The following is a 14,106-nucleotide window of genomic DNA, read 5'->3' on the forward strand; positions in this document are numbered from 1 at the left end:
TGCAATGCACAAGAGAGTGAGAATCTGGCAGCACATGAATAATAGAGTGTACATAAGAAGCTATGGGTTAAACCACAGAACCTAGGACTTGCCAATCAGAAGCTTGGTGGCTCGAATCCCCGCGATGGAGTGACCTCCCACTGCCCGGTCCCAGCTCCTGGCAACCTAGCAGTTCGAAAGCACATCAAAGTGCAAGTAGATAAATAGGTACCACTCCGGCGGGAAGGAAAACGGCGTTTCCGTGCGCTGCTCTGGTTCACCAGAAGTGGCTTAGTCATGCTGGCCACATGACCCAGAAGCTGTACGCCAACTCCCTCGGCCAATAAAGCGAGATGAGCGCCGCAACCCCAGAGTCGGTCACGACTGGACCTAATGGTCAGGGGTCCCTTTACCTTTACTAAGAACATGAGAAGAGCCTGCTGGATCAGGCCAATGGCTCAGCATCCTGTTCTCACAACCAGATGCCTGTGGGAAACCTACCAGCAGGATCTGAGCACAATGGCAGTCCCCATTTTTGGTTCCAGCACCTGCTGTTCAGAAGCGTTGCTGCCTCTAGCTGTACCCCCTGCTCTGATACACACATTGGTCCTGGCAGGTGAGTCCATCGGCTCTGGAATCATGGCTTTCCAGATTCCTCCTCCATCCCCAGCATCTTCCAGTCATCTTGCTTCCACAAGATTGCTACTTCCCTTCAGTTGGCCAATCTCTGCTTAAGCATCCTTTGCCTAAATTCGTCGTATATACAGAAGCAGTATGCACAGTGCTTCCGACATTAGGTAAAAGGTAAAGGTAAAGGACCCCTGGACAGTTAAGTCCAGTCAACGGCAACTATGGGGTTGCAGCGCTCATCTTGCTTTCAGGCCGAGGAAGACAGCATTTGTCCACAGACAACTTTCCGGGTCATGTGGCCAGCAGGACTAAACCGCTTCTGGTGCAACGGGACACCGTGACGGAAACCAGAGTGCACGGAAACACTGCTTGCCTTCCTGCCGCAGCAGTACCTATTTATCTACTTGCACTGGTGTGCTTTCAAACTGCTAGGGTGGCAGGAGATGGGACAGAGCAACAGGAGCTCACTCTGTTGTGGGGATTCGAACCGCCGACCTTCCGATCGGCAAGCCCAAGAGGCTCAGTGGTTTAGAACACAGCGCCACCCATGTCCCACATTAAAGCCCTTCCCATCACCCTAGAATCCTGTCCATGCTGTCTAGGAAATAACAGACATATTTTGTGACTGCCTTTGCAGAAAATAACATTCAGATACTGGTGTTTGTACAAATACAAATATTTCAGCACATAAAGTGTACATGTACCCAGAGACTTAAATAACCAACAGGCCAGGTTCAGTAGTTTTCTACTTACATGTTAAGTTCAGCATGTATAGGCAAACTGGGCTGGTAGATATGATTTGAGACCAGGGGCAGATCCCGAGTAAACACACTTTTATATATCCATGCAAAAAGCATATGCAAAAGAATGCAAGAATAGCATTGACTGCAGGAAGGAGTCTATGCTCAATCTTTTTCTTTTTATGACATAGCAATAGCACAAAATTATAAAGCAACAATGTAAAATTATAATGATGTGGAATATCACTAAATTATCACCCATTTATGTATGCTGATGCTTATCAGTTTATGTTGCGTGGATTAATTTGTGCATCTGATCAGGGCAGAGGGAAAAAAGGCGAATCTAAAAGTCACTGGTTGTCTGTCATTTTGAATTTACACTCATTTGCTTAATCTCATTATACAGATGCACAATGCTAAGCCCACTTGGGTGGTTTGGCGATTTAAATACTCTCTTTCAGCCATAGCCCAGTGTTTGCCTCTGCTAGGACACGTGGCCTCTGTTAACCCAGCTCACTTGTCAGATAAATCCTTGCTGTGCTGCACTCCACTGTATTTTAATAAATCAAGCCTGAACCAATTCTCCCAGGATGTTTTGAGAACCAGCAAATAGGTGGAGGAGACCCCACCATGACCTGATCTCCGACTGCCTAGTGAATTTCAGTACAGTCTGAGTGCTCCAGAGGGGATTGATGGGCTACCATAGGCAAGAACTACAAATTATTATCGTGTTCCTCCCTCAGCATGGGGTGAATTCATCAGAAAACTTTCTGACATGTTGTGTGAGAATTCAGTGGGTAACAAAAGGGCTTGAGAATGAGAAGTAACAATGAAGTGGGAGGTTCATTCGTAGCTGAGATACTCAGCTACGTGGAAGTAAGAGGACTTCTTAAGCTCCATTTAGAGAGATATACTAGACAGTAGACAGAGGTGCACAACAGCCACTAGGTTCAGTCTGAGCCCTGATTTAACACTTATAAAATCTGCCTGCCTCAGCCTGAGGCACTTCATATACTTGATTGATTCAACTTGATTATTTAATTTCTATACTGCATAATATATTAAAAGTATCTCCAAGCAGTGTACAGTAGACTGAAGCAGCAACAGACAATTTAAACAAAGTATTTCAAAAATACACAGTAACATATAAAAATGTTACATTAACACAAAGTTGCATACACACACACACACACACACAGAGAGAGAGAGAGAGAGAGAGAGTGGTACCTCGGGTTACATATGCTTCAGGTTACATATGCTTCAGGTTACAGACTCCGCTAACCCAGAAATAGTACCTCGGGTTAAGAACTTTGCTTCAGGATGAGAATAGAAATCGTGCTCTGGCGGCGCAGCAACAACAGGAGGCCCCAGGTTAAGAACAGTTTCAGGTTAAGAACGGACCACTGGAACGAATTAAGTACTTAACCCGAGCTACTCCTATGTCTGTCTGTCTCTCTCATATATATATACCGTATTTTTCGCTCTATAACACGCACCCAACCATAACACACACGTAGTTTTTAGAGTAGGAAAATCCGTAGGCATGCCACCCGTAGGCATTCCCTCCATAACACGCACAGACATTTCCCCTTACTTTTTAGGAGGAAAAAAGTGAGTGTTATGGTGCAAAAAATACGGTATATATCTATCATCTATCTATATCTATCTATCATCTATCTATCTATCATCTATCTATCTATCTATCTATCTATCTATCTATCTATCTATCATCTATCTATCTATCTAATCTCTATATATATCTCAGTATCATTTCAGGGGCTTCTCTCCCCCAATCCCAATTCAGTGTTAGCAAAAAAATTAATAATTGTCATTGCATTTGAATAGCAATGCCCGTCAACTTTTTTGGGGGGGTGGGCTCAAATATTTTATTGGGGGGACGCAAAGGGACCTCAGTCCCTAGGAGTTGGCTCCCATGCAGGGTTGCATCTAATAGCTGCATGTTTTTCCCTCATGTGACCCCATCTTTCTCATGTGGTTTTCTACATTCTTGTATTACCATGGAACCTCGGGAACAAAAGCTTAAAGCCACACACTTCTTTGTTTAACATGTCAGTAAGCTGATTACGCTAGACTTTTTTTGTTAAGAAGCAGGTCTAAATCAAATCACCACCAGAGCCAATATTCCTCCAGGCTGAAGGTAAAGAAGAATGGCTCGCCTAAGGCCAACAAATGGGATCACAGCTGAGATTTGCGTCAGGGACTTCCCCGCTGACAGCTGGTGTTTTTAAGAAATCTCCAGATCTTAATTTCGCTGTTGGCACTGACTATAACCATGTTCTTAGGTCTTACGTAGTGTTTGCTTCTACTGCCCATCAGCTGATGGGCAGTTAGAAGCCCACCTAGGGCAAGGAGAGGAACAATTGGAAGCCCACTTCAAGCTCCAGAGGTCATGAACTGGCAGGACGATGGGGAGGAGGAAGAGGATCCTGATGATGGGTGTAGCCAGGACTGGGACACACCAGGGCAAGAAGAGGATGGGGAAGGAAGTCCTCACAGGGTGACAGAGGATAGCGAGGGGATAGGGGGTCAGTGTGCAGGAACCGGAACAACAGGACCCATCTCCAGAGCCAGAGGGGGCTTTGTCTCCATGAACACAGCAGGCTGAGAGGTTTAGATAGCAGTGGGGGGTATGCTCTAGGTGGCTGAGACAGGCAAGGGCCCACAGACCAGCTCCCTAGCTGGCCAGGTGGAGCTTGCTAGCTCTGGGAGGAGGCGAGTGATTCCTCAGCTGGAGTAGGCTCAAAACAGGTGAGGGTCACTGGCCTCATCCAGCCCAGATGCTGCAACCAACATGCAAGGTATAAAAGGGAAGCAGAGCTGAGGTGCTGCATCTGCTCAACTCAGTACATTGGTTGGAACTTGGTGTGGATGCTCCTGGACCTCTGGACTTTGTTTTGGGTTTGACTCTGAACTGCATTTCCTGGCCTTTGGACTTTGCTTGTGTGGATTGAGCCCTGGTCTTTGAACTTTGGACTTGACATGCAGTCATACCTCGGAAGTCGAACGGATTCTCAAAATGTTCGGAAAGCAAGGAAGCTCCTGCAGCCAATTGGAAGCCGCGGGTGTTATGTACTGAAGTTCTCACCCTGGGCCAGCAGGGGGATACTGTAGATAGTTATGCAAATAAGGGATTGAAAGTGATGTTCAGTGATTGGATAGTTTTAAGAAATTGTTACAGTTACATTGTAAAGGTAAAGGTAAAGTTACCTCTGCCCGTACGGGCCAGTCTTGACAGACTCTAGGGTTGTGCGCTCATCTCACTCTATAGGCCGGGAACCAGTGCTGTCCGCAGACACTTCCAGGTCACATGGCCAGCGTGACAAGCTGCATCTGGTGAGCCAGCACAGCACACGGAACGCCGTTTACCTTCCGGCTGGTAAGCGGTCCCTATTCGAACTGCTAGGTTGGCAGGCGCTGGGACCGAACAACGGGAGCGCACCGCGCCACGGGGATTCAAACCGACGACCATGTGATCAGCAAGTCCTAGGCTCTGAGGTTTTACCCACAGCGCCACCCGTGTCCCCTGGAGCTCTATAAAGCAGGCTGACTGAACCCTTCAGTTCAGTTCTGTCCTGGCCTGTGAATAAACAAGAGCTGTTTGAAGAATCACTGTGTCGTCTGATATGTTCACCCACAACTTAACAGTGGAAGTCATGTCGGACATCTGGGTTCCAAAGAATGTTCACAAACTGGAACGCTCACTTCTGGGTTTGAAGCATTCAGGAGCCAAAACATTTGAGTCACAAGGCATTCACCAACCAAGGTATGACTATATTGACTTTGTGCTGGGTGGGCCAGGGGTTGAGGACACCAGATGATTCCTTTGAAGCCCTGTCCACACCTGATATCAGGTATGCTGTCAGGTGTAGGACGAGTGGGCAATCCCTAAAATGACACTGTGGATTCCTCACCCCTGCATTATACTATCTTTAATCAGTAAATTTATCTGTACTTGTCTCTGCACATTTGGACATTTGCTGCACTTTATGACAAAGCTGTCATTTCACTGAAAACAAGGATTATATAAGAACAGCCACTCTAATTGCTTAATTAATGACATTACTGTTATTTGAATGTATTTTAAATACATTTTCTGTTCTCAGATGTCCTGTTTGTTATCCTGTTAGAGAAAGGGTGGCACTATAAATGTGGTAAATATCTTGTTTACATAAAACAATAGTAGATTTGCTCCTTTTATTCACTGCTGCTATTTTGTAAATGAACCTTTTGCGCTTCCCATGTTTGTGCTCTGAAAGCCTAGACAGCTTGTGAAGTAGCAATGTGCAAAAAAATAAAAAAGGGTACAGAAAGCACTTTTCTATGATAAGAGTCTCTGAAAGAAGGCTTGACATGGTGGGTGGACAACATGATTGCAAACCTTCCTGTGCAGCTCGAGAGAAAAATATTCCCCATTTGCTTATTTTTCCTACAAGTAGAAGTGGATGAGAGCTGTGCCATCAGCAACACTGTTTGGCTGCTAGTTTTCATTTGCAGCATCAGTGGAAATTTTCAGGTGATTCAAGAAATTACACAGCTACATCCAGCACATGGGTGAACCAGAGGGGGAAAGGGTTCTGAAGCAACAAGCATAGTCACTGAGAGACTAAAAACTTCCATGAAACAAAGCAAAGCAAAACATTCAAAAGCAAGAAGCTGTCTTGTACTGAATCAGCCCCTTAGTCCATTTGCTCAGTATAGTGGTGCCTCGGGTTACATACGCTTCAGGTTACAGACTCCGCTAACCCAGAAATAGTGCCAGTGTGGTGTAGTGATTAAGAGGGGTAGTCTCGTAACCTGGGGAACCGGGTTCGCGTCTCCGTTCCTCCACATGCAGCTGCTGGGTGACCTTGGGCTAGTCACACTTCTTTGAAGTCTCTCAGCCCCACTCACCTCACAGAGTGTTTGTTGTGGGGGAGGAAGGGAAAGGAGAATGTTAGCCGCTTTGAGACTCCTTAAAGGGAGTGAAAGGCGGGATATCAAATCCAAACTCTTCTTCTTCTTCTTCAGGTTAAGAACTTTGCTTCAGGATGAGAACAGAAATCGTGCTCCGGCGGTGCGGCAGCAGCAGGAGGCCCCATTAGCTAAAGTGGTGCTTCAGGTTAAGAACAGTTTCAGGTTAAGTACGGACCTCCGGAACGATTTAAGTACTTAACCCGAGGTACCACTGTACTGTCTATGCTGACTGGCAGAAACTCCCTGGAGTCTTTCCCAGCCCTATGCAGGATAGAAACTGGAACCTTTTGCAGACATAGAATTCAATGACAGTTTCCTCACTTTGCCAAACACTGAGAAGATTGCCAGTAAAAGGAGCATGAGGCAGCACCACTGTGTGTGATTCACAAGGATTCCCATCCACCTGTCTTCTACTTGCAAGCTGCCACAGAGGAAGACCTCTTTGCTTCTGGGCATGCCCATCCCCAGAAAGGTGCCCTCAAGGGACTGAAGGCCTTCGTCTGAAAAGGGTTCACCACCACCCAGTAGTGTAGCATGGTTTGCTGGTGCCCGGGGTGGGGTGCAGATGGTGTACAGAGCCTGCTGCAACAGTCCAGCTCTTGCCACCGATATCACCGTAGTGACGCCAGCCGTGCACCACTTTGCAAGGCTGGAATCCCAGCCTCATAAAGTGGTGCAGGAACGGCAGGGCAGCATGAGCAGCAAAGACACACACACCGAAAATTGTGCCTATGCTACACCCCAGCCACTACCATTTTAGACCTAGGAACTGGGAGGCCACTAATCCCTGGCTCTAGCCACTAAGCTTCTTTGAAGAGGAGACTACAACACTGCCTTTTCAACAAAGAAGAGAGTATCAAATATAATGGTTATAAATCACCCACTCTCCACTTCCATCTCATTTTTTATGATGCTGCCAGGCTGACAACTTCTAGTGAAATATATTTTATTGCAACAGACAGTGCGTGGTAATTGTTACGAGCATGAGCCACACTCCTGGTGAATTGATGAATTTTGCTGTAAACAGAATCTGTTCTATGTAATTGTTAGCAAAATGTCCGATCCATTTAAGAGCTAATTATAACTACCAGTTTTAAGACCAGTCTGGGCAAAACTCTTCTGAGTGCAGGGAGGAGGCACAGGATGGGGTCCGAAGGCTCATAATTTGTCACAAGTTTCATTAAGGTCCTTGAAGTGTGATTAAATAAAATTAATATGGAAGATTATTTCCAATATCCTTCAAGAGCGTTTTTTTTTTATCCCCTTTGCATTTTACTAAGCATTCCCAAGCTTATCTGCTAGTAACTAGTTTAATGATTTTCAAATGGTGTTCCTGGGTGTACTTGAGGTTCTACAGAAAGAAATGTACTGGGAATTACTCACTGAGAGGATCACTCATGGTTCACGAGGTCCCTTAGAAGCAGAACTCATGGTTCATGAGGTCCCAAAGCCCATGATTACCTTGGTGTGCCAACTCCCATCATCTCCTCTCAGTGTTTGGAGTTGTAGTGCGGACCACGTTGGGCACTCCAGCTCTAAAGGAACCAGATAAACCAACTACAAGAAGCAAGTTGACACTTTCAAGTTCAGAAACTCGGGATTTAAGCCTCAAATTAGGGCAAGCATACACCCTAATATCAACTATTCATACAGAAGCTTCTTTCTCAAAAGAACTCTCTTTGTCAGTGTTGAACAGTTGCTAAAAGGCACAGCAACAAGAAAATAACATGCACTATTTTGTTTATAGACACTTGTTTCTGAAATGAAAAGATGACTTGAATATTTAAACTGATATTTAACAACTCCTTAATGGTCATACATTTTAAATTCAATGAATAGTAACATTGACTGTGAAGAGTCAAACAAAAGGAGAGGTCTTTGTTTAGCGATAGTCACATGCATCAAACTGCAGTGAGAACAAGTGATAATTTGCAACCGTCTTCTACATCCATGCTTGTTTGTATGCTATTTTTATCATTGACTGGGACTAAAAAGAAATGGGAAAACAGAAAGAAAAACATTTCTTTCTTTCTTTTACATTTTAATAGCTTCACTGTACAACACTACCAATTTTAAATTCTCTTTTCAAGTAGAGGACTGTCTGCTGACAGCTGTCCAGATAGAAGACTATTCTTCTATAAGGCAAGGAACATGGCTATCCTAACAGGAACCCGTGATAAGCAACCAGTAAGGTCCTAGGCACAAGAAACTTGAAGACTTTCACAGTCCTGACAAAACTTGACAGATAGGTCTCTAGATATAGATGTGAGTGCTACACTACACAATTGCAAAACATCATGCACATTCTATCATTAACCTGCTTGTAAGACCAAATAAAAAGAAAGCGTTTTGCAAAACAACTTGTTTTGCTTCTCTCTCTCTCTCTCTCTCTCTCTCAAAAATTACTTTTGTCATTATGAAATAATTGAAACCCATGAAACATTAATGCACCAAAAGCCAGAGAGTTCAAAGCCTCCATCATGCATAATTTCCATAACATTGCATTGTGGCTTAATAAAAGGATATTGTTGTGCACACATCAAATCTCTTCTAATCCAAATAAGGGCTTTCTGTTCACTAATGAAAGCATTTTTATGCATAAGGTTTAAAGCCCAAATGCTAAATAAGCATTACAGTGATATTGGGCTCCTGTTTGAGTAAGTATTATCTGTGTGGTTCCTTAAATCTTTTGGAATCACCCAAAGGTAACTCAGCATTGTTCAGTAATTAAAAACAAACCACCTCTCTAAATGCAGTGTTTGTACAATTCTGATTCCACGAAAAACTGACACACTGGCAAACTCAACTCTTTGATCCCAGACCCAAGACATTTTCCCCTCCTCTCACATCTCTGTCAAATAGCATGCTTACTGGCTAATGAATCATTTGCAGAAAGAAAGAGAGGTTTTCACAAGGATGAAAGCAGGGGCAAAGTGGTATGCTTTGCTGCTCAGCAGGTGGCATGGAAAACAACAGTGCTTCCATTTTTTCCCCTGAGTACTGTTATTTCTGTGTGGTAACCGCTGGCATCAAAATGTTGCATCACAACCGTGCCGTGCATGATGCCTGGATAGGGACCCAGAGACAAAATCAGTCAAGGCTATTCCTCCTGACAGTGGCACTAATATATGTGCTAAAGCAGGTTTTTGTGGGGACAGCTGTGGTGAAGGCAGATGCATGTCATCTGGAATAACAGGAGATGAAGTTTGGGAATTGGATGAATAATTAAAATTTTCATTTTCAGAAGCATAAGTTGCATGCCCAGGGAGGACTGGGGCTTGACTGGCCTCATAAGAACTGCTGCTGCGGCTGCTGCCCAGCAAGGACTTGGGTCTTTTGGGGAAAGTTTCGTTGGGAGTTTTTGCTGCTGTTAGTGATATTACTGATATTAACTTTTTGTATCTTTATTTTTATGTGGAAACTGTTCAGTTTGGTTATGTAGTTTTCAATGTGTCTTATTTATTTTTACGACTACTTTGCTATGTTTGTACAGTGGTACCTCAGGTTAAGTACTTAATTCGTTCTGGAGCTCTGTACTTAACCTGAAACTGTTCTTAACCTGAAGCACCACTTTAGCTAATGGGGCCTCTTGCTGCCGCCACGCCACAGGAGCCCGATTTCTGTTCTTATCCTGAAGCAAAGTTCTTAACCTGAAGCACTATTTCTGGCTTAGTGGAATGTGTAACCTGAAGCGTATGTAACCTGAAGCATATGTAACCCAAGGCACCACTGTAATTATGTAAATCTTTTCATATTGTAAGCCGCCTTGAGCATTGTTTTAACTGTGGAAAGGCGGCATACATATAAAATGATGATGATGATGATGTTTGCACAGATGAAATGCATGTGGAAAATACACACCTTGCACATTTGCCAAAAAATGGAGCAAGCTGTTGTTGCACCATGTTGGTAACAAATGAAAGGTCAATAAACCCACAAACAACAACAATCCACAGGCCTTATGCCAAGTTAGACTATTGGTCCATCTAATTCTGTATTGTCCACATCATGAGTGGGGAAACCTTGGCCTTGCTGTTGCTGAACTACAGTTTCCATCATGGTCAGTGGCTATTGATGATGGAAATTGTTCAGCAACATCAGGAGGCCCAAGGGTTCCTCACACCTGGTCTACAATGATGGGCAGGGGTCTCCTGGTTTTCAGTTCTAGTACCTAGAGATGTGAGCGAAACATGGGACCTGTTGCATCTTGCCACAAAGCCATGACCCTTTCCTTTCCAGGTAAGCATTAGTAAGCTGGGAAGAGAAACAAGAGAAATCTGCTGAACATTTCGATTACGTGCCAAGAAGCAGTTAGGGAATAACCATAAAGCTTGGGAAGCAGGACCAAGCCCAAGGTACTTTGGTGCCTGGGGTTCAGGACAAGGTTTTGCCCCCTGCCATTCCATGTACAGAATCCAACCAAACTAGCAGCTGAATCTTAGTTCAATACTGGCTATGGTGAATTTTTCATAGAAGAATGAAAACCTTTCATGGACTATTTTTCAAAAATACTATAGTCAAATGAAATTGTGGGCAGGATTCGAGCTAAAAGCAGCAGCAGCAGCAGCAGCAGAAAAATGATAAAATAGTTGTAAAAGAGGAACTTTGTGTAATAGATAAAGATATAATGCAGTAGAAAAGGTTTGAGTAAAAACGGTGCGGGGAGTGGGGGTGGGTGGGAAGTCATTTTTTGAATGTAACTATTTGATATGAAGATTATTGTGAAAATGTTTGGAAAATTTAATTAAAAAATTATATTACCAAAAAAATAAAAACCAGGCTGTGGGATGACATCCTTGACAGGAGCTGGAAGCAGCAGGCTTGCTTAGGAGGTGTAGAGCAAGCCAGCTTAGAGGACTCTGGGGAAATGATGGAGAACTGCTGCCCCACCCACCTGCTGCCTGAGGCAGCTGTCTCACTCTGCCTAATGCTAGGGATGGCTCTGCCAGGAAACGAAGCAGCACATCAACACAGAACAATGCTAGGATGCAAACTAATGTGCAAGCTATAAGCCTCAGCAAGCAATCAGCGGTTAAATGGAAGGGTTAGAAATATGAACCCTAACAAGCCAGGAAGTTGCTAGATGGTGATCATGGTCAAACATTGGGAAGCCAAGGGGCTAATGTTAAAGTTAGCAAGTATACAAGCATGGGGTCTAACTATAAGCACTGACAAGCCAGGAAACATTCAGATGGGGAGGAAGGATAAGTACCAGCAAGTTAGTCAGATGTTAGATTAAGAGGAAGGATAAGAGCTAGCACGTCAAGAAAGCACTTAGATGAGAAGGGAAGAAAAGCACCAGCATGGCAGTAAGCATTCAGATAAGACACAGAGATAAGCAAGAGCAACAGGTCAGGCAGCACTTTGAATGAGGAACAATAGACACACATGAAAGGATCATGTGAACTAACACACACACACACACCAATATGCCATCTACCCATTCTGAAAATACTATCCCTACCCTGAATCCATGCAATGGGGACTTTTTGGCGAGGCAGAAATATCCACAGATGCAGGGATATGCTAGGATGTGAGCTGATATTCAATCAGGCCACACAAGTTCAGAAAAATCAGCCTGTGTGTTATCTACTGAATTGAATAGGATCCAAAATGCAGCAGTCTGATTGGTCCTAGAACAATAGGATTCAGAATGCAGCAGTCTGATTGGTCCTAGAACAATGCAGCAGTATGATTGGTCTGCAGGAGCCACCCAATCCAGCTCCAGGTGGAAGTGAATCCACAACCTGATTGGCCTACAGGAGAATCCTGGAATTAGCCAATCACGTGCAGCCCATTGTGTAAATAATGTATATAAAGCAGATACTTTGAGGGGAGTTCCATTCCCTCCTCACCACTATGAGCTGAATAAAGAGCATGAAATCCACCCTCAACTCCGAGTATATTTCACCGTGCAAAAGTTATGTTTCTGCTTAGGGATGAATGCTATCCTGTTGAGTGTATAATGGCACATTTTGGCAAATCATGTCCTCCTCCCAGAGAGCACGCTTTGCGGTGAGATCACCAAGACTGCCCTCACTGCTATTGTGGGTGGGAGCGATTGGATAGCCACAACAGCCCGACTGGTGGTCCCTCAGTTGCTGGGGTAATTCTGGCCGCCAATGGGATCATTTCATGCACGTTGCGTTGAGCTTTCTCTTTTCGTCTCGTGCATCGGATCACCAGCCCACCCTCCCTATATTTAGGGTTCATTATCACCTTACTATGCCGCCGTGGGTCATCTGTTTTGGGGACAGGGGCCCGGTAGGAATTTTCCCATTTGGCTGATTGGCTGGCACCACTTGGGTTTTGCCTGCCGCATAGCAAATAATCACAACTTTGTAAGGTTTGGCGGTTAGGCATTGGTTCAATGTGGTGTGGAGGGGATGTTGTCACACCTACCCCTCCAATGCGCAAAAGGTATTCCTTTAAAGGAATCCAGGGGTTCGCCTTGCTTTTGTCCGATCCCCATCCAGGGGTGAGGGCCAAACCAGAGCCCCTGGGAGCATTTGGGGTGAGCTTGAGTCTGAACCTGGTCCAATGCTTCCCCATGATGTTTTCCCTCACTGACCTCTGCTGGAGTCCAGTCGTCAGTGCTGCCCTGCTAAGGTCAGGTGCAGCTAGCCATTCTGAAGAAAATCAGCCCTGAGTGCTCACTGGAAAGACAGATCCTGAAGGTGAGGCTCCAATACTTTGGCCACCTCATGAGAAGAGAACTCCTTGGAAAAGACCCTGATGTTGGGAAAGACTGAGAGCACAAGGAGAAGGGGACTGCAGAGGATGAGATGGCTGGACAGTGTTCTCGAAGCTACCAACATGAGTTTGACCAAACTGCGGGAGGCAGTGGAAGACAGGAGTGCCTGGTGTGCTCTGGTCCATGGGGTCACAAAGAGTTGGACATGACTAAACAACAGTAAAGGAACCCAACAAGCTCAACATAATGAGGAAGAAAGCAAACACAGGAAAATCATCTTATCCACAGAGCTAAAAAAATCACCTAACCACAGAGACAATATTTGGAATTCAATTTGAGAATAAACACAATTGAATGTTTTTCATGGCATTGTAGGCATGTGAAGATGTCTTTCAACCTGACTGAGATTCAGAAAGAAAACCCAAATAATAACAAAGAAATCTGAGGGTGTTCCAGTTAATTTGCAAACCAGTCATTGTGATATAGCAAACAAGTAACAGGTTTTTGTTTTTTCACTTATTAGATTAGCCCTTGAAAGTATATATTGTATTAAAGGTGGGGAGAAGATACAGTATAAGCCAGCATTTTTATGCCAGTGACGTAGTCTGGACACTTTGTGTGAGCCTCCACAATAAATATCTATCTGGAAGTGCAGTGAATCCTTCTTCAGATGCAAAGGACTTTTTCAGGCCACAAAAGATATAGAATTCTCTGTACTCACCTAAAACAGATAGCTCAGCTGAAGCACTGCTGTTCTCCTCCCTGTAGGTGACCACACAAGTATACGTCCCAGAATCATCATCTGTTGCATTAGATATCAGTAAGTTACTCCCAGCCAGCAATGAATACTTTTTGGATCTGGAATATTGGCAAGAAAACTTGGTTTAAAATAAGGGAACAGGTAGGATGGTTTTGTTAGTTCTAGAAGGTTTACATCCCACCCTCTCCCGGTAGCTCACACCAATTTAAAAAGAAATTATACAATATCATAAGCATGAATGATCAATTATATTCAGTGGGAGGGCTGTTCACTCCTTCCCATGTGTAGGGGTCTAGCAGACATATAATTTTCTCTCCTTTCAGCAATGG

At 44.3% G+C, this 14,106-nt stretch overlaps 1 protein-coding gene across 3 annotated transcripts in view; it reads right to left on the reverse strand.

Moving 5' to 3' along the window:
• Positions 1-14,106, reverse strand: part of DCC (DCC netrin 1 receptor) — a gene marked incomplete at its 5' end in the record, with an annotated part of 954,207 nt that overhangs the window by 463,898 nt on the left and 476,203 nt on the right. For all 3 annotated transcript variants that reach the window (XM_079994683.1, XM_079994682.1, XM_079994684.1), the window contains one exon: positions 13,739-13,875. In XM_079994683.1, coding sequence (XP_079850809.1) covers positions 13,739-13,875 — 137 coding nt within the window. The remainder of the gene's footprint in view (positions 1-13,738; positions 13,876-14,106) is intronic.

The sequence above is a fragment of the Podarcis cretensis genome, assembly GCF_951804945.1.
Source record: "Podarcis cretensis genome assembly, chromosome: 11".
In the NCBI taxonomy this organism is placed as follows: Eukaryota; Metazoa; Chordata; class Lepidosauria; order Squamata; family Lacertidae; genus Podarcis; species Podarcis cretensis.